We start from the raw sequence: 21,254 nt of genomic DNA on the forward strand, positions 1-21,254 counted from the left end.
GTGGAGTTGTTACTCAGTCAAGCTGCACAACTACCAGTGAGGAATTAGGTCATTAGCCTACATGCTGGGAGGTCATATTGTTAAAGACATGTGTCAGGTAGCAGATGTAAACATTGTTAAAGACACGAAACAAGTGTTATAAAATGTTGCCTTTGCAGCTGGTCTCAGTGGAACAAATTAATTTATATAAACAAAAAGAAACAAAAATAAAAAACCAAAGACGTTTTCGACGTAGTGAATCGTGCATGGTTTTGTGACATTTTTATCATGTCAAAAATTTTTACTTTCCCATGGTCCATTTCTGTCCAACTTTTGATATGTTCCTAAGTAAGTCTTAAAATATAAGGAAATGCAATAAAACTAAAATTTGCAATTTGTTTGGGGTACGGCTGTTCTGGTTGTATATTGACCCGTCTATTATTGGCGCTTTCAAAAAGCTTTCGTTGAGCAGGACCTGGGCAAAATATTACGGCATTTTACATCTTCTCGACCAATCAAATTTGCTGCTCGCCGACCCTGCCCAGTGCCCATGTTTCTTTTTTCTCGCAGACCCACGCGTTCTATGAACTCTGTCGTTATTCTCTGTTCCACCATCTTTGCTATGTCTCACTTGCTGCCATCTTGCTTTTCCGTCACCAGTATGAAAGGAGGAAAAGTGATTATGGGTATCGGTTACCAATACTATAAAGACAAATCCTCTCAAAAATTATAAATCTACAAATATTACCCAACTTCTATTTTTCAAAAAGTTCAGATCGAATTTCCTACTCTATAATTTTGTTCAGTATACTGAACATTCTTAATTTGAAATTTCCTCTTATAACATCAGCCAGTGAGCCTTATGGTGTGAAGGTTTATGATAATATATCTGGAACCGATGAGGTGATCGTAGAAAAATTAATTTATTTTATTTTATTAATTTCATTCATCTGTTTTATCATCTAGTTGGAGAACCTATCCCGAGCTGCAGATCCAAAAGAAGATGTCTTGCTCCTGAAGAAGCAGCTGAACAACATCACACTGGTAAGTCATTCTCTACTGTCATGAACAAAATTATCTGATTATGACGTCACAATGCTTTGCTCAGAAATAAAAACGCATTCGGTTAATTTTTTAATGCCAGCATTTGATCATTGCTGCAGGAAAACCAGGAGCTGAAGAAGAATCTTCTGGAAGCTCAAACGAACATCATGGTTTTGCAGAGCGAAATCGACTCGCTAAAGACTGACCTTGCAAATCACTCCATGAATATGGAACAGTAAGACGCAGCCAATGTCAGCATGAATCTCTATTTTTAATATAGAACCATTGTCCCGAAACTATTAAATCGCCATCAATTTATCTGACTTCTTGTCTCATGCCTTCATGTAATCTGCTTTCAACACCCTTACCATATTAACCTCAGAATCTACTCTCATAATTTACTACCTCAAACGATATTATGATTATTAATTACAGTAAATACTAAATACTTGCCCAACTAAACTTCCTTTATCATATCAGTATCACAAATCGTTATTAGATCTACCAAGGCCTTACACCTTAGATGGTGCTCAATATACTGTATTGGATACAATAGACATGCACTAACTCCATAAACCTTTCCTTATCTTTATCTCCCTGTAACATATCTGAACTTACACGAAAGAAGTTTTTTTTTTTTTTTTTTTTTTTTTTTTTTTTTTTGTATACTGAATCGAGGCTCGTGAAAGAGCTAACGAGAGTTGCAGTTGCAGAAGTTAAAGTCTCACTTAATCAAAATTCGATCTACCCACACAAATGATCAAGGCAAAGGTAAAGACCATCTGATAGATACCACAGTGTAACATTGTTCCCACCGTGTACCACGTAACCAAAAATTAATAAATAATGCACCACTGTCTTTCTGAAAAAACGTTTTTTTTTTTGTTTTTTTTACTTTATGGAACGATACTGATTTTGCTCTTTTAAAATTCCTTTATAGATATTTAGGGTAGCATTTTAGTGACCATCTGCCCTGAAGGTATTCCAAATCAATTATAATGAGGAGCTGGCATCACTGTAAACTAGACTAGAATGGGGTAAGGCAAATCAGCTGATCATTGAGGCTATTAATGAGCCAGTGGGTTTCTTCGGGTAATCTGATGGTGACATGGCAATTATCCTGGGACCAGGAGCTGGTTTCCAGAAGCTTAGAACCTGCATTCTTAAAATTGATGTCATCAGCCGGATTTTGAACTCGTTCTCAAATTTCACAAGCCAGCTTTGCGCATCCATCCGAAGGACAGCATGTCCCGAGATGCAATGCCCTTCAGGCATGGCACTGTAATAGCTTACACCGGCTACTTTACTTGCAGGAAAACAAGCAGAGAAAGTAAGCTGATTTATAGTTGCTGCCCTACCACAGGGTTCAGTGTACCAGAGCCTAGAGGATATGATAACTGAAAATGATGCGAGAGGGAGAGAGGGAGCGAGGGACAGGGAGAAAGAGGGAGATAGATAGAGCTAGCTTTTGTGGAAGCTCGCCCAGGCTGAGTCAATATTGGATACAGAGAAGATGGATCTAGAGTCTCGACCATTCTCTTTGCGAGAGGGCATATTGTAGTACCTGCGTGTCATCCTGGATTAATACCTGTGGTGCCATGGTAGCTCTTGCAAAAAAAATAAAAAATAAACAACAGAGAGATTTTGTACATTCAAAATAACATGGTATGAAGAACTGTGTAGGGTAGAGCAGGAACAGGAGAGGTTGCATGGAAAATGAGTCATTCGCAGGTCTAGAAGGTCATGCCATCAGCAGAGATCCAGGTTGGGAAGTACACAGATTGGGTAAAACACATGGAGTTGCAGAAGGCCTCAGCTGCCATACCATGGCTGATTGTTGGAGTGCTAACTCCCAGGCAAACAGCTTGATGACAGGTGAGAAATGGAGAGTTTGGAGGAGTGGCTATTAGTTGGTCCATGTTAGCAGATAGAGAGTTGTGCTTGAAGTCGTCATCATTTAGTGGATAGTACACTATGCAGACGAACATTAAATACGAGTAGTTACAGAGAGGAACATGCAGCCAAAGTTTCCAGGAAGTGAGGTAGGGTTTTGCACAGGACTTGGGTGGTGGAGTATGGAGCTCTTGACCTCGACAGCAATCTCACCACCAGGGTGAGGATCATGTCTGGCATGGCAAGGAAGAGACACAGTAGATTGCGTTACATCCTGAGAGAGAAACAATTCTGTTAAACACAATATGAAGAGTAGCAGCATCAATGGATCTGTGATGTTGGAATGGAGACTTCAAGGGTTATAGGTCCATATAGTAGGGGACCAGCTAATAGAGTCCGTGACCATTTTCTCAGGACCATGGTTTGAAGGCATATTTTGAATGATTAGGCAATACTAAAATTTTTTAGCCGGGGGACCCCTCGCAAAAGTGTGGGCTAACTCCACCAGAGGGCGAAATCCAAGATGGCCGCCAATAATACTGATTTGGCCATATTTCCACTTCTAATTAAGTTAGAAAGATGATTTTTGTGTCTAAATATATGTTTTTGAGGTCAAGGAATTCAAAAAGAACAACTAAAATAATGTAGAATTAAAAGTTACTTCATTTCTAAACAAATTTTCACTGTTTCACCACAAATCAACAATTTATATATACAATTGTATGTTCCGAAACTGGTGAAAGGCATATTGAACAATAATGACATGGATTAGGACAATAATTTCAATATGAAGACAAAATTAGAAGTCTTAATCAAAGTAATCTGTCAACATGTTAATTAGTCTTGTACAACTGTACATTGTAAGTATTTTTTTTTACTAGAGGTAAACATATACTTAAACAGAACTGGTTATATGGATTGCATAAAATTAGATTCATAGGTCAAAGTAATATGCCTACATATCTATTAATACACAACAATCTACATTTGCATTAAAATGTATGCTGAATGGTGTGTATATATATATATATATATATAAAACTAAAGTAAGCAATTTAGTGGCCCAAGCCCTACACAACATATTGAAAGTTAGTCATCATCAAGATATTCATCTTCATCAGAGTCACTGTCCTCTGAAACAGAAGACTAATCTGGAATGGTTGATTATTGCAAGGTTTTGGGAAGTGCTGGCCTGAGATGTCGCACTGGCTTGCACAAGCCATTTTCCAGGGTCCATCCATGGGTCAAGGGAGATGTAGAAGGATCAGATTTTTCAAAGTTAGGCAGTAAGTATGTCTGGAAGTTCACTCTCTTCACCCTAAGTACTTAGGAAGTTAAGACCGAAAAATAGGGCGTGTCGTTCATTTTTTCAGGAAAGCACCAAATTTGGCACAGATGTAGTATGGACCTATACAATTGTTTTCCTGAGGGGCGCCCAAAAATTCAGAACCCCTGGTGGCCGCCATATTGAATTTCAACATGACCGCCCTCTGTGACCTATTTCCCTCAATAACTTCTATACTATGAGCGATAACACCACAGTTCCAGTGTCTTACCCCATGTTTTCTTGGTCTCTGAATCCAATGGGATCAATTGCATAAAGATTGGCATCCATAATCTTTAATTTCAAGATGACCGCCATGGTGTTTCCATTTTCCTTGAATCTCTCATAGTATTTTAAGTAAAATTTCAATTCCAAGCGATACACATTGTTTTATTGGTCTCTGATAACAATGGAATGGTATTAATTAATTAAAGTTACACACAGTTGCAGTTTTAACTTAAAATATTGTGGGCACTTGAAAGGTGGAGGCTCTCGCACAGATGCGTAGTACTACAAGCACTGTCCATCGCAGTCACACAGTGATGTGCAGGGCAGATTTGCCCTGAGCATTTACAGTTGCCTTTACAGGCCGACTTACAATGGCAGCTTGAAAGCCCTGAACATGCCTCCTGTATCAGTGGTATTGTGGTCCAAATTGGTGTCCAAGAAGTCCCCGTTTTCATCCAGCCCCAATCAGCTGGTGATGGAAGTTCTGGGTAGGGCACAAGGGCCTGACTCCATACGTGTCCAGCCTGAAAACATGCACGTTTTAGGTGTTGTTCGAAGGCATCTACTGTTGGGGGAATGTGATCAATTGTTCTTGCCTTCTTCGTGAACAAGTGTCGGCGCATGTCATTCACTGTCTTTATCTCGGTAGTCCGGTCATAGAGGATGGCAATATATCTTTCTATGCTCTGTAGTTCCATAGTAATAGCGTCCACAGATGGTCTATAAGCGAGAGCATGAAAGGTCTGCGTGATGCTGGGGTATGTCTCCCAAGCCCTCCAGGCTGTCTTTTTCCCAATTTGTGCAAAAAATGACACTGTCGCAGCCAGTGAAGGCATGAAATAATGGCAAAGACTCGGACGTCCTGCGGCCAAGGCCGGTGGCAATTTTATGGATGGCAAGGTAGCGGTAGCTTTTACCAGTGCCAATGGCAATCCAGAGTTCCTCCACACCGTGTGACTGGTAGGTAAAGTAGTGTGCTATTGCCAAGACCACAATATCAGAATCTACAGTTCGAATCAATACCCATTTGCTCCCCTTTTTCACGGCATCCAGGACATTTTTTTTGGATTTTTTGAATTTCCTGAATTTTTGGGCGCCCCTCAGGAAAACAATTGTATAGGTCCAAACTACATCTGTGCCAAATTTGGTGCTTTCCTGAAAAAATGAACGATGCTTCCTCTTAACTGCCTAACTAAAGGTCATGGGAGTCTCTGCCAGGTGGAATTCTTAGGGTTGACTTCCTTTTCATGCTCTTCCACTTTTGAGCTCGAGCTTCCCCCAGAGACTTGCTAATTTTGTCATTGTAGATGAATCTAATAGTGAACATGGCCATGTTATCAAGAACCTGTCTTGTTGCAGGGATCTCTTTGCCAACAGTCTGCAGCGTAGCCCTGGCTTCATCTAAGGATGATCCTTTTTCATACAGAGTCTTTTTCCCATGTCCAAAGAATGATGTTGTTGTATCACAACCTGTATGTGCATGAAGAGGGACAATTATTTCAGACACAGCCTGGGTACAAATGGTTTAGTAGTTGATGATTTCTCCTTTCCGTTTTATTGCCAGAAACCCATCAATCTTATGAGCAGCATGTGCAGCTAACACGATAACATCTGTATCTTCTGAATCTAGGATGACTGGTGTTTGGATTCCTGCTTTGCGAATTTGAGAATATATGAAAAGGAGAATTGTATCGGCTTCAATGTGTGCACATTCAAAATCATGAACTTGACCTCCTGTTGTTAAATTCTCACATTTGGAACCCACAGAATATATGATTTCAGCATTGAGGCCTTCTTGACATAACCCGCGTAGCTCACTCTTTAGGAATGTCTGTTAACGTTGCTTGTTTGCTGAGCTATGTAGTAGGTCCTGAAATGCTTTTGGTGATGGGAATTTATCTGATGATTTCATGAAGACATTTCTTTGCCCATCGAGGCAGCCAGATTTGTTTGACCTCAAGCTGTGCTCGCTGTCTTTGATAGAATAAGGTAAGTCATATGGGTCTTTAACAAGAACAATTTTACTTGCAGATGAGTGTCTGTTAATGACAACAGAAAGTATCTTTGAAGCATAATCTGCCCATGTGTAGCTTGTTCCATCTGGCTTGTTACGATCTTCAGCTGAAGGGGTGCATAAGTGCCATCTGAAACCCATGTCGACTAGAGCTATGAATTCATCTGGTAACTGTTGAACTTTTTCCATGTTCAGTGCTTCTACAAGTTTTGACTTTTGACCCTTTCTCATTGTGCCATTTATATTAAATATTGGCAGACACTCCTCAGTGACTCAAGATTCCATCACTTCTGAGAGGAGGAACTTGGCCTTGTGTGCTTCAGCGAGTGCAATGACTGATGCCATTGCTTTGTTTTCCATAGCTTTGGACTTGGTGATCTTCGCAGCAGAAGCATCTTTTGCTTGTGGTGGGTTGCTAAAATTTCTTCTTGAATTCCTGCGAATGGTTGCATGAAAAGATTTGCAGTTAGTGAACATTCTATCTTTGCAGAACGTTTCCAGCAAATTTTCTCCTTCCTTGTATGCTGAATCAAAGTCACTGACAAGCTCATCAGAAGCATGAACACCAGACATCAGTGATCTCAGTCTTGTGTTATTCATGCTGAAAGGATCACAGTCAAACTCAGTAATGCAACTATCTAAATCTTGGAGGGCTTGCTCATCTTGTTTGATGCGAGTTGGAGCATTTTCTGTGTGTCCATGATGTGACTCGTGTGTTTGCAACATGTAAAGATGAACGTACTCTGTTCACTGAGTTTACATTGTGCACATCAGAGAGGAGCATCTTCTCATTTTTCAAGATTTTATGCCAACCAGCTTTCATCTTGGAGCCCTTGTTCATTGTCATTTCAATCCATAGGTCAAGTGGTAGACAAGAGTAAGGTTTTCCTTTGATGGACTGTGCAAACAGACCTTCTCTCATGTATTTGGCTTTCTCTTCTGGAAGACTTTCAATTTCTAGACAGTACTCCACAATCCACCTGCCATACTTGTCATTATCATAGACCTGTATCCAGGGTATCATCAGCCTGAGCGATGCTTTGAATTCTTCCCAGTTTCTAGTTCTTCGAGCATGCAAGTTCATCATCAAAATTTCAGTCATTTGTAGAAAACTCAACCAGAATCGAGCCATAGGACTATTTGAACTTTCTATCCTTTCTACTTCATGTGACTTAATGCTTGTGACTCCTGGATTAGCTTCAAGAAGAGCTTAGGATTCCTGACGTTGCTCTGGCATAGAAGAAGGGTCTTGTAGAATTTCTAAGTTAACTTTTACCCCATCTGGGTATGTGGCTCCATTTTGAATACGTCTGGTGATCATTCGTCTCATCAGAACTTCATACATGAGCTTCAGACATCTGATACTTCTCTTGAAGTGTTTACCTCGTAAGGCTTGATCAACTGATCCCGCTGCAACAAGAATGTCAGCAAGTCCTGATTCATGGAAACGTTTATCCATTGCAGAAATGAAAGACCAGTGTAAGTGAAAAGGGCCCATAGACGGCAAGATAATGCTGAATTGTGCTGGGTGTTCATACTTGATTTGCACTATGAGGGCATACACAGGTTGGTCACCAACTAACTGAATAAAGGGCATGCTCTTATATTCTGCTGCTGCAACAATCCTACACATCACTTCATGTACAACCATCTTGTTTGGAGGGCTGGGGAATGTCAGGAAGTAATAGGGCTTGCTTTTCACAACAGATGGCTGGACTGTTGCCTGGAAACCAGCAAAAGCACTTGTATCTTGTGTCTCAGGTGTTCGTGGTGTTTGGTCCTCATTCAAACGTACAAGTGCATGGATAATTCCCCTCCTTTGCTGTATTTCACTGCTTTTTGGAGTAATATCAATTCCTGTGCGCACAGCTGGACTTCCACGCTGCACTGTTTTGTATGGCTGGACTACATGCTGGTCAACACACATACGTTTTACATCACTGGATTTCGGAACTGTAAGAGCTCAGGTGACGTTGATGGATAATTCACAAGGTTTTCTGGCTGAACAAACATCGCATTTGTACGGTGCGATGTGTTTGCTCCTGTCAGTGTATCATCATTGAAGTCATCATCGTCCATTATCGCTGTACCAGGGATGCCAACTGCCAACTCAATAGGACTAGTATTGTTGTGTTCTAAGACTACTTGGTCCAAGCATCGTAGAGATGCAGTATGTCTTTGTAACTGATCCCAAGTGAAAATTTCTCGGCTTTTTGTCAAACCATGCAGTGTGACAGATAACCTAGCTTTGAAAGATGCGCATGCCCCTGTCATAAATGAGGAGAGAAGTGAGCCCATTGCAAAGACTTCAGGATCATCTTTTTCCTTGTTTTGCTTGCAGCCCTTTTTTGTTTTTTTTAGAAGACTTACAAATAACCACAAAAGCTCATCTATTTCTTCTTCTTTGATCAGTTCTTCAAGATGTGGTGGCCATGACATGATTGACATAGTTGATGCCCTACTTCTGAGCCTTTGGGCTACTGTCTCGGCAAGATTCTCATCGCTAATGCCCCAACTGTTCATTGCTGCTTCAACATAGGTACCTCCAGCTGAGGTGTCATACACTAAAGCACTTTCATTCTGATGAAAACGGTCATGAAAGCCTATTTTGTCTTGGAATTCCTCTTGCAGCATGGATTTCAGGTAGGCCGATTTCACAACTGAAGTCATGCCAAAGTTCTGTAACATACCAGTGTAGTCTTGAAGTAGACTTTGTAAGGTACGAAATCCATGTTGTTGAAATATAACATCACGCACATGTTGGTAAAACATCTGTTTTACTTCAGATAAATGTATGCGTTGTACATGGAGTCTCTTTTCATCACCAGAAGCATTTTGCATTGACGATATGTGTAGTTTCCAACAGGAGCGATGGTAACGAATCTCAGCAGCAAAGGGATCTGGCGTTGATTCAATAAGTGCTAAAAGTCTGTCTCTCATACTCTCATCCTCCAGATAAACTGTCTGACTTTTGAAAATGTTCTAGGCATCCATCTGTTCCATGGTGTGAAACTTGTCACGCCCAGGATGCTTTGTATCCTCAGGCCTCATACACCAAATGCAAAAAATGCTTATCACGTATTGTTCCTGTGGCTGAACGTGCTTTTCTTCTTTCAGCATTTGGCTTAGAAGTAACAAGGCCTTCAGGATTACTCTGTGTAGCAGGTTGCTCACTTTTGCTTTTACGTTTCAAAGCATGCTCCAGTTTTTGCTTACTTGTGAGCTGAGTTTTGCACAATTTGTGGTAGTATATACCATTTGGTCCATTTTCCCATGAAACTTTGTCAAATAAACTACCATATCTATCGAGTCCTCTCCACTTGTTTGCATATTGTTTCAAATGCTCCCAAGCTTCTGGGGATGTCTTGCTTTTGTCTTCGTAACAGTCTTGGTTGCAAATAATGCAGCAGCCACAGGTCATCTCATCACTCCTCCTTTTCTGACCTTTACCAAATGATGTTGCCATTGTTTACATCAACCTGAAAAAAGACAAAAAACAAATTTAGCAAGTACAATACAATTATGTGTTCCATATATCTAAAAATAGATGTGTAATAATATCTTAAATATTAATGGTACTATTAGTGAACATTTTAAAGCTTAAAATCTTATCGTTATTGTAAGTACAAAAATTATGGTAAGTAAGAGAAATATCTTATCTTTAGCGCAAATCCATGTTCCGACATATGACACTGCTGTGGAAAAAATCTTCAACAACTAGTTGTTAATAAATTCAACTTGAACATATAAAGGTTGTTAGAATTTCATGGTATAAGACTTTCAGCTGTTGTCAAATTATCTGGAAAATAATCTCTGAAAAAAATTGATAAATAATAATGGTAAAAACAATAATTTCTTCAATAACTCATCAAATATTAAGAAAATGACAAGAGCAATTGTACTTTTGAATTCCTTGACCTCAAAAACATATATTTTGACACAAAAATCATCTTTCTAACTTAATTAGAAGTGGAAATATGGCCAAATCAGTATTATTGGCGGCCATCTTGGATTTCGTCCTCTGGTGGAGTTAGCCCACACTTTTGCGAGGGGTCCCCCGGCTAAAAAATTGTAGTATTGCCTAATCATCCAAAATATGCCTTCAAACCATGGTCCTGAGAAAATGGTCACGGAATCTATTAGCTGGTCCCCTATTAATACTATTTTGGGACGGTGGAGGAATAGGAGCGGGGATGCTGAGAGGACAATGGTAGAGAGTGGGAGGCAAGAGATGTCGGGGGCGGCTGGCAAGATATGTTTTGTATATTAATCTGTTGTAGGATCTCTCTGTCAGTTTACAAATTTACTTGCTGAAGTGGTTGCCTTTAATCGCCTCATTATGTTCATACTTCACTCTTGTTTCACTTTGATCACCACCAACCTTTTTTCATCATTGTCTATCTGCAATAACTTCGTGTTTGCTCCTCAACCCCCACCCCCCCCCCCCCCCTCCCTGTATTTCCCTTTCCTTTAATCTATCGCTACCTTCATCCATCAAGTTTATGCACATGACACCACATTTCCTCCAATGATCCGCTATTCTTTTTTTTTTCTTGAACATCTCAACCTGAGTTATTCATTCAGGATGCATTTAACATACTAATGCACCTCCACAACCCTTGAACCCTCAACAATGTACGTCCACAACCCTTGAACCCTCAACCTTGTACCTCCACAACCCTTTAACCCTCAACCTTGTACCTCCACAAACCTTGATCCCTCAACCTTGTACCTCCACAACCCTTGACCAATAAACTCTCACACCCACAACCCTTCATCCATGAGCTCTCACATCCACAATCATTGATCACTCAACCTCACACCTCCACAATCCTTGATCCCTCAACCTCTGACCTCCACAATCCTTGATCCTTCAACCTTGTACCTCCACAACCCTTTAACCCTCAACCTTGTACCTCCACAAACCTTGATCCCTCAACCTTGTACCTCCACAACCCTTGACCAATAAACTCTCACATCCACAACCCTTCATCCATAAGCTCTCTCATCCACAATCATTGATTCCTCAACCTCACACCTCCACAATCCTTGATCCCTCAACCTCTGACCTCCACAATCCTTGATCCTTCAACCTCTGACTTCCACAACCAGTGATCACTCAACTTCTGACCTCCACAACCATTGATCACTCAACCTCACACCTCCACAACCCTTGATCCCTCAACCTCTGACCTCCATGACGATTGATCCCTCAACCTCAAACTTCCACAATCATTGATCCCTCAACCTCTGACCTCCACAACCCTTGATCCCTCAACCTCTCACCTTCACAACCCTTGACCAATAAACTCTCACATCCACAATCCTTCATCCATAACCTCTCACATCCACAATGCTTGATCTCTCAACCTCTCACCTCCACAACCATTGATTCCTCAACCTCACACCTCCACAATTATTGATCCCTCAACCTCATACCTCAATAAGCCTTGATCCCTCAACCTCTCACCTCCACAAATCTTGATCTCTCAAGTCTCAACCTCTCACCTTCACAACCTATAAAACATCTATACTATAAAAGTGAATTTGTATATTTTTTTACGGCGTAGCCCATAGGGCAAAGCCGTCTAGAACAGTGTTTGTCCATTTGTATGTATGTATGTATGTATGTATGTATGTCCCCTCAAATGTATACCAATCAGAGCTGAGGATCTGGTCACATGACAGGGTGATGTGATTACGTCTGATGTCATTACAGCGGTACGGTGGATGACTCTCCACACACCGCCATTTTGATTAATATGTCGTTCATGCCGAACATATCGTCAAATCTGTCATATATCACAATCGCCATGCTCTACCTTACCGTTTTTCATTCAGTGTGAAACACAAACAAACCGATTGTTAAAATGACCATCAAATATCGAAAGCATCGGCATTACGTCTCTTCCAACAAAACGGTATGTATCCAACCCTTGTGGAGTATAATCTAGATTACAGTAGATCTTCCCTCAGTTCTGTAAGTACAACTTACCTCACGGATGTCTGGATTCCTCCAAATTTCTTTGTTTGATGTTATACACAGCATTAGCGACTGTTTAAAAAGCTAATCATGTGTGTTTGTGGTTTATAATATTTTACAAGTCCGGCTACACTGCTGTTAGACTTTTGGTCTTGTTTATTTACATATGCTTCAAAAAATAAAACAAAATACTGAACCAAATCCAAACAAACTTATATGTTGCCTAAGGGCACTCAAGTATGGTTTCTGTCAGTGTAGCATATCTGGGGGAGGGGGTTCAGATTGGGGGGGAAGCCCCAATTATTTCGATGTAAATGTGTATCGTATGACGCCATCTGGTGGTACTACAAATCATCCTCTTAAAATGCGGATGATAAAACATGTAATTCATCAATAAAGAAGATTTAAACAACCTGATAATTTGCATGATGTTGAAATCTGAGTGAGAATAAGTTGAAATTTTCAAAATGTTTCATTTCACTCGTTTTAAGTGGAGGTTCAATCCAAAGCTTCCAACACTTAACCTTGCAACTACAGACCAATCAGCCTGCTCCCAATTATCAGCAAAGTCATGGAATCCATCATTGTTTCGGATATCAAATCCTTCCTTTTCTCCAATGGCTTGATCTCTGATCATCAATTTGGATTCAGACCAGGTCACTCTACTCTGGACATGTTACTTCTGCTGTCTCAACAATGGATGGAGGTCCTCAATGTCAAACAGGAAACTAGAGCTGTCTACAAAATACAAAAAAAAACAAAAAAACAAAAAAACACTGACCATCGCATCGAAGTGCCATTTTGCTCACGCCATATATATAAGCAGCAAGGATGGTTGAAGAAGGTGATGTTAGCTGACTTCTAAGCAGATGGAAGATTTACCTCGGACAAATTATAGAGTGAATAAAGCAGAAGGCTTATGAAGTACAACCACTGGCCGAGTTTGGGGGGAGGGGGGCAGGGGGCAATGCCCCAACCGTAATGTTTTTCAGTTGTTTTCAATTAAGATAAAAACATCCCGTATTTAAACGTGAGTAACAATAATGAACGTAAACTGTATTTATGATTTCACGGACACTGTAACTACACCAGCAAATGGTAATTTTGGAAGTCAGACCGAGCTACCCATTATTAATATTAAGCCGTTGCCCCCCCCCCCCCCCAATAGAGAAGTCAAACTACGCCTATGAGTACAACCTGTTGTCTTTTGATTAAATCCATCAGCAAAGCTGCAGGTAAAATGCCTTGTTCATAATATACATGTAATGCCACACACTCTGTGCAAGCTGAGCTGCAAGTCATCCACTGTCCAATCGTGAAGTCACTTCGTTCCACGAGGATTTAAAAGTTATTCCAATTTTTTTATGGTGTGAACCGGAATTTTGAAAAACAAGACCAAAAGTCTAACAGCGGTGTAGCTGGGCTTGTAAAATATTATAAACCACAAACACACATGATTAGCTTTTTAAACAGTCGCTAATGCTGTTCATAACATTAAACAAAGAAATTTGGAGGAATCCAGACATCCGTGAGGTGTTTTACTTACAGAACTGAGGGAAGATCTACTGTAATCTAGATTATACTCCACAAGGGTTGGGTACACACCGTTTTGTTGGACGAGACGTAACGCCGATGCTTTCGATATTTGATGGTCATTTTAGCAATCGGTTTGTTTGTGTTTCACACTGAATGAAAAATGTGAAGGTAGAGCATGGTAATTGTAATATATGACAGGTTTGACGATATGTTCGGCATGGACGGCGTATAAATCAAAATGGCGGTGTGTGGAGAGTCAGCCGCCGTACCGCCGTAATGACATCAGACGTAATCACATCACCCTGTCATGTGACCAGATCCTCAGCTCTGATTGGTATACGTTTGAGGGGACATGCATACATACATACATACATACATACAGACATACATACATACAGATGGACAAACACTGTTCTAGACGGCTTTGCCCTATGGGCTATGATATAAAAAAACAACATAATGGTGGCATACATAACAGGTAAACATTTTATTTTGTATTTGCTGAGAATTCACTTCAAAATTGACATTCAACAAAATTCTGTGAAATAATTTGATTTTGTGTTTTCTTTCGTTTTCCTTTCCCATCTATAACCTGAATGTGCAATATTTTTTGCCAACACTAGTGATAAATAGGTTCATTTAGTCAGCGACGTGGTCTAAAATCGACTAAAACTTATGTTGATATGTAATGCCTTGGAGAGTTTCAATTTACATGTTTGAGATGTTGATGGTCAAGAAATGCAAGTCAACGGAATAGGGAGGTTAATTTCCAAGCTTTTGAAGTTCTTGCATTTTGCTAAATGGCACCAAAATGGCAGTTTCCAAAACTATAAATCTTGTACTGGTTCATTTTCAATATCTGTCTGCCTACGGGTAATCTTGCTACCAAATTGGTTTCTTGCAGCATCGATTGATATCGGAAACTCGTAATATGTGAGAGTGAACATCACAGCATTAGGTCCGTGTGACGTCACAAAGAGGCACAGCACAAAGCCGAACAACAATAATGACCTTCTGTAAAAGTACAAACAAAACCGATATGTTATCTCTCATACATTACAAGCTCTTGCTTTTGCTTGAAATGACGAGTCATAAACAGAAAGTAATTTGAAGCACATTTATATCTCCATCCGCAGTTCAATATGGCTGTGATCGTACAAATGATAACATAACTACAATTATAATTTGACACATAAATAACATTGTAAATTTATTGAAAGATATAATACTTCGGGTTGGCTGGTGTGGTATTCAACAATGAGAACCCAGGTTCAAATATCATTTACTATCTTTGTGATTAACAGAAAAGTACACCGATGCCTCCAAACGTCCCTACCTGTACTCCATGTAAAGAAATATTGAAATAATAATAATAATATATATAAATATAATTGGTTTCTTGATACAAACATATATGTAAATCCATACAGTCGTGGCCAAAAATATTGGCACCCTTGCACTTTTTTTCAAATAACTCACAATTTTCTCGAAAAAAAAGTTGAAATTGACAAAAGTATTTGGTCTCCACAATTATTTATTTCACTGTTAATATTACAGAACCTTTGTTTTTGATTCAGAACTTAATCTATCATTTCAAATCAGAAAATAAAAAGAAATGGCATTGACAAAATTATTGACACCCGAGACTTAATATTTGGTCGCACAGCCTTTGGACAAAATAACCGCAGTCAAGCGCTTCCTATAGCCATGAATAAGCTTCCTCCACCTCTCTACTGGCAGTTTGTCCCACTCTTCTTGTGCAAACTGCTCCAGTTCTCCCAGATTTGAAGGGTACCTTCTCCCAACTGCTGTTTTCAGATCTCCCCACAGGTGTTCAATGGGATTTAGATCTGGACTCATTGCTGGCCACTTCAGAACGGTTTAGCGTTTTGTCTTGAACCATTCCTGGGTGCTTTTTGAAGTGTGTTTAGGGTCATTATCCTGCTGCAAGAACCATGACCTTCGACGGAGAACCAGCTTTCTGACATATTTATATATATATATTTTCCCTTCCAATGAAATTAAGCAGGAGGCCATTAGGCCCATAAAAGCCTGTGTTAGATGAGTTCATCCTCAATACACTTTCACACTTACTAACAAATACATACACTGATGCACTCCCATCTGGGGTCTGCCTTGCAGGCACGTAAGACATGAGCCATTATAAAGCTCGCAGTGTTTGTGTGAGAAATCTCTGAGGATATCCCGAGGACTCAAAAGCTCAGTGGGCTGTCACCATGTAAGTGATGATGTTAGTGGGTTTGAGTCCCGGGTTGAGTCAGAATTGTTTCACACTAGTCCCACGCAGGAATTTACTTCCTGTTTATTAAATATATATATATATATATATATATATATATATATATATATATATATATATATATGTATTCCCTTCCAAGGAACTTAAGCAGGAGGCCACAAGGCCCATGAAAGCCTGTGTCATTGTTACCAACCCATGGTTGTTCATCTGTGTTGTATACTTTTATAATGCTGAACATTAAGAAACATCGGCCATTTTAAAAGATTTTGGTATGACGCACCGACAAGATGCCCAGGTTAATGTCCAGACGAGGGATGCGAAGCGGAACACCATGATGACAGTTTATAGCTGGGTCAGGGTTCGAAGCCAGGTTCTTCATCCCAGACACAGGTATGCATACCTCTAGACTATCCTGCCAGCCCAAAGCTGCTCTTTTAGCCTAATATTACTGCAGAAATAAAAACCCTAACAATCATGATTTGCTCTGGGTTGGAGTCTTATAGCATGCTACAGTTAATCAGGTGTAGGCTACCATTGTAATGCCTTGGGCAGGTGCCAAACAATGGTTAACTCCTTTCTGGACTTATTAATTTATGGCTACTGGACCACAGCCATGATAGGACTCGAAGTTGCATCGATAATTTAACAATAAGCCTTTTTTGTTTCCCTCTTACAGGGATAACTCGGCTATGAAAGAGCTTACTGATGAGAAGTTCATGCTGGAGAAACAGGTCGAGTTGCTGCAGTAAGTGCTTCGAAATTCGATGCGAGTGTTGAGATTTCGAGAACGTCGATGGAGATGTAATAGGGTTTTGTTTCTCTGCCAGGTCGACAAACAGGAAGCTTTACGACAACAACGACAACCTCCGTGCAGCCTTGGAGAACACGCTCAGCATGCACAAGCAAGCCGCTAACGTAAGGAGTTACACCTCCCGGCATCCCTCTTGCGTGACAGCATTCCTACACCAAGGTGGATGTTTTAAATTATTTGCGGACTCGTTTTATCGCAATCCATCTGAGCCGTAGCTCAAGGTGCTTGTGATCTCGTGTTGCCTTTCCCATCGCACTCCTGGTCCTGCAGATCTGGGAGAAACCTCGTGTTTAACTTTGCATCCATTTTGGATTCAACAAAATTACTGCAAACGGCAACAACATTTACGAGACTATTACATTATAACCACATGTGAAAGGGATTAATTTTATCTACGAATTGCCATCAGGATATTTAATTAAGTTCACCCTCTGTTTCTTCCTTCCCACTTATTACCTCCGCCACTGGTTATGTTTTCACCCCTGTCTGTCTGTTTGTTATGAGGAAAATTGGAAATTCTCATCATATGTCAATCTGCCTTGATTGCTTGCATGTTTTTTTATGACGGAAATTGAAAAAAAAAGTCATTTTTTATGATAAATAATGGCACTCGGTGGAGCGCATACCTCCACCAGGCTGATGCCTCGATTGTATGTTTGTTATGAGGATAATTCAAAATGGGGGAAAAAGTCATATGTCTGTCTGTCTCGTTTGTATGTTTGTTGTGAGGATAATTCAAAATGGGAAAAAGTCATATGTCTGTCTGTCTCGTTTGTATGTTTGTTATGACGATAATTCAAAATGGGGGAAAAAGTCATATGTCTGTCTGTCTCGTTTGTATGTTTGTTATGAGGATAATTCAAAATGGGGGAAAAAGTCATATGTCTGTCTGTCTCGTTTGTATGTTTGTTATGAGGATAATTCAAAATGGGAAAAAGTCATATGTCTGTCTGTCTCGTTTGTATGTTTGTTACGAGGATAATTCAAAATGGGGGAAAAAGTCATATGTCTGTCTGTCTCGTTTGTATGTTTGTTACGAGGATAATTCAAAATGGGAAAAAGTCATATGTCTGTCTGTCTCGTTTGTATGTTTGTTATGAGGATAATTAAAAATGGGGGAAAAAGTCATATGTCTGTCTGTCTCGTTTGTATGTTTGTTGTGAGGATAATTCAAAATGGGGGAAAAAGTCATATGTCTGTCTGTCTCGTTTGTATGTTTGTTGTGAGGATAATTCAAAATGGGGGAAAAAGTCATATGTCTGTCTGTCTCGTTTGTATGTTTGTTACGAGGATAATTCAAAATGGGGGAAAAAGTCATATGTCTGTCTGTCTCGTTTGTATGTTTGTTGTGAGGATAATTCAAAATGGGGGAAAAAGTCATATGTCTGTCTGTCTCGTTTGTATGTTTGTTGTGAGGATAATTCAAAATGGGGGAAAAAGTCATATGTCTGTCTGTCTCGTTTGTATGTTTGTTGTGAGGATAATTCAAAATGGGGGAAAAAGTCATATGTCTGTCTGTCTCGTTTGTATGTTTGTTGTGAGGATAATTCAAAATGGGAAAAAGTCATATGTCTGTCTCGTTTGTATGTTTGTTACGAGGATAATTCAAAATGGGGGAAAAAGTCATATGTCTGTCTGTCTCGTTTGTATGTTTGTTATGAGGATAATTCAAAATGGGGGAAAAAGTCATATGTCTGTCTGTCTCGTTTGTATGTTTGTTACGAGGATAATTCAAAATGGGGGAAAAAGTCATATGTCTGTCTGTCTCGTTTGTATGTTTGTTGTGAGGATAATTCAAAATGGGGGAAAAAGTCATATGTCTGTCTGTCTCGTTTGTATGTTTGTTACGAGGATAATTCAAAATGGGGGAAAAAGTCATATGTCTGTCTGTCTCGTTTGTATGTTTGTTGTGAGGATAATTAAAAATGGGGGAAAAAGTCATATGTCTGTCTGTCTCGTTTGTATGTTTGTTATGAGGATAATTCAAAATGAGAAAAGTCATATGTCTGTCTGTCTCGTTTGTATGTTTGTTATGAGGATAATTCAAAATGGGGGAAAAAGTCAAATGTCTGTCTGTCTCGTTTGTATGTTTGTTACGAGGATAATTCAAAATGGGGGAAAAAGTCATATGTCTGTCTGTCTCGTTTGTATGTTTGTTGTGAGGATAATTCAAAATGGGGGAAAAAGTCATATGTCTGTCTGTCTCGTTTGTATGTTTGTTACGAGGATAATTCAAAATGGGGGAAAAAGTCATATGTCTGTCTGTCTCGTTTGTATGTTTGTTGTGAGGATAATTAAAAATGGGGGAAAAAGTCATATGTCTGTCTGTCTCGTTTGTATGTTTGTTTTGAGGATAATTCAAAATGAGAAAAGTCATATGTCTGTCTGTCTCGTTTGTATGTTTGTTATGAGGATAATTCAAAATGGGGGAAAAAGTCAAATGTCTGTCTGTCTCGTTTGTATGTTTGTTACGAGGATAATTCAAAATGGGGGAAAAAGTCATATGTCTGTCTGTCTCGTTTGTATGTTTGTTGTGAGGATAATTCAAAATGGGGGAAAAAGTCATATGTCTGTCTGTCTCGTTTGTATGTTTGTTACGAGGATAATTCAAAATGGGGGAAAAAGTCATATGTCTGTCTGTCTCGTTTGTATGTTTGTTGTGAGGATAATTAAAAATGGGGGAAAAAGTCATATGTCTGTCTGTCTCGTTTGTATGTTTGTTATGAGGATAATTCAAAATGAGAAAAGTCATATGTCTGTCTGTCTCGTTTGTATGTTTGTTATGAGGATAATTCAAAATGGGGGAAAAAGTCAAATGTCTGTCTGTCTCGTTTGTATGTTTGTTATGAGGATAATTTAAAATGGGGGAAAAAGTCATATGTCTGTCTGTCTCGTTTGTATGTTTGTTGTGAGGATAATTCAAAATGGGGGAAAAAGTCATATGTCTGTCTGTCTCGTTTGTATGTTTGTTACGAGGATAATTCAAAATGGGGGAAAAAGTCATATGTCTGTCTGTCTCGTTTGTATGTTTGTTGTGAGGATAATTAAAAATGGGGGAAAAAGTCATATGTCTGTCTGTCTCGTTTGTATGTTTGTTATGAGGATAATTCAAAATGAGAAAAGTCATATGTCTGTCTGTCTCGTTTGTATGTTTGTTATGAGGATAATTCAAAATGGGGGAAAAAGTCAAATGTCTGTCTGTCTCGTTTGTATGTTTGTTATGAGGATAATTTAAAATGGGGAAAAATGTTACGCAACTGTGATTAACACCACAGTTACGGATGGCCGATTTGCGAGACTTCAACTCCCGAGGCGAACACTCAATGGCGGACTCAAGTTCAACACAAACGCGCGGAATGGCGGGACACAGCGAAGGCTCCGCAACCTTACCTATTAAAATCAAACACCCAGGAAAACTGCGTTCAGATATATATATAGAAAATAATATAAGGATTTATTATCGAATAGTAATACAGTGAAAAAGCCGCGCCGGTAAATCTAATAACTCTAAATCGGGACGTCCCCACACGACTGACAGCAAACACGATACGAGGGAGATTATGAATACAAAAATAACACGTCACGTTGTTCAAATGTACGCGGATGCGGCTTATCTGTCTTTTGGTTGTCTTCGTGGCGGCCGTCCACACCGCTCCTTTTGGCCCGATCGCACACCACCAGGTCCTTCGCTCCAAGCTCCACGAGGCCCCGCTCCAAGCACCACGCGTCCGACGCGTGGCCAGCAGCTTCACACGAGGACGATCTCCACAAGGCCCGTGCACCAATGGTTCAACGGAGGGCTCGACTTGCAACGAACTGCTGCGAACTGCCGCGTGCTCTGTGTGCTTGGTGTTCTAACGAACTCTCCACCAACTGCCTTCGGGGAGCTTTTCCACCAACTGTCTTCGGGGAGCTTTTTCCACCAACTGTGTCTCCGCGTCGACTGTGTGCTCCAACGAACTCCCTGTGTACTCTCTGGACTGCCACGAACTCAACTCTGGACTGCCTGAAATGGCGTCCGACCGTCGCATATATTGGTGGCCGATGACGTCACATTGGCGCACTCCTCAGCCAATCACAGCCTCCCAACTCGCCCAGGTCACGCCCTCTGCGGCATGCGACTCCTGACATCTCCCGTCCGCGACCCCCCCCCGCGGTCGTTTTGTAACACGTAACACGCGA

General features: G+C 40.1%; 1 protein-coding gene across 1 annotated transcript in view; it reads left to right on the plus strand.

The window, feature by feature from the left end:
• Positions 1–529: 529 nt before the first annotated feature.
• LOC144889135 (ras and EF-hand domain-containing protein-like) overlaps positions 530–21,254 on the plus strand; it is a 69,039-nt gene continuing 48,314 nt past the window's right edge. The window contains exons 1-6 of the mRNA XM_078769066.1: positions 530–638; positions 830–882; positions 946–1,023; positions 1,143–1,258; positions 16,938–17,006; positions 17,089–17,176. Of these exons, the coding sequence (XP_078625192.1) occupies positions 530–638; positions 830–882; positions 946–1,023; positions 1,143–1,258; positions 16,938–17,006; positions 17,089–17,176 (513 nt within the window). The remainder of the gene's footprint in view (positions 639–829; positions 883–945; positions 1,024–1,142; positions 1,259–16,937; positions 17,007–17,088; positions 17,177–21,254) is intronic.

The sequence above is a fragment of the Myxine glutinosa genome, unplaced genomic scaffold (genome assembly GCF_964187855.1).
Source record: "Myxine glutinosa unplaced genomic scaffold, kmMyxGlut1.1 SCAFFOLD_1037, whole genome shotgun sequence".
NCBI lineage: Eukaryota > Metazoa > Chordata > Myxini > Myxiniformes > Myxinidae > Myxine > Myxine glutinosa.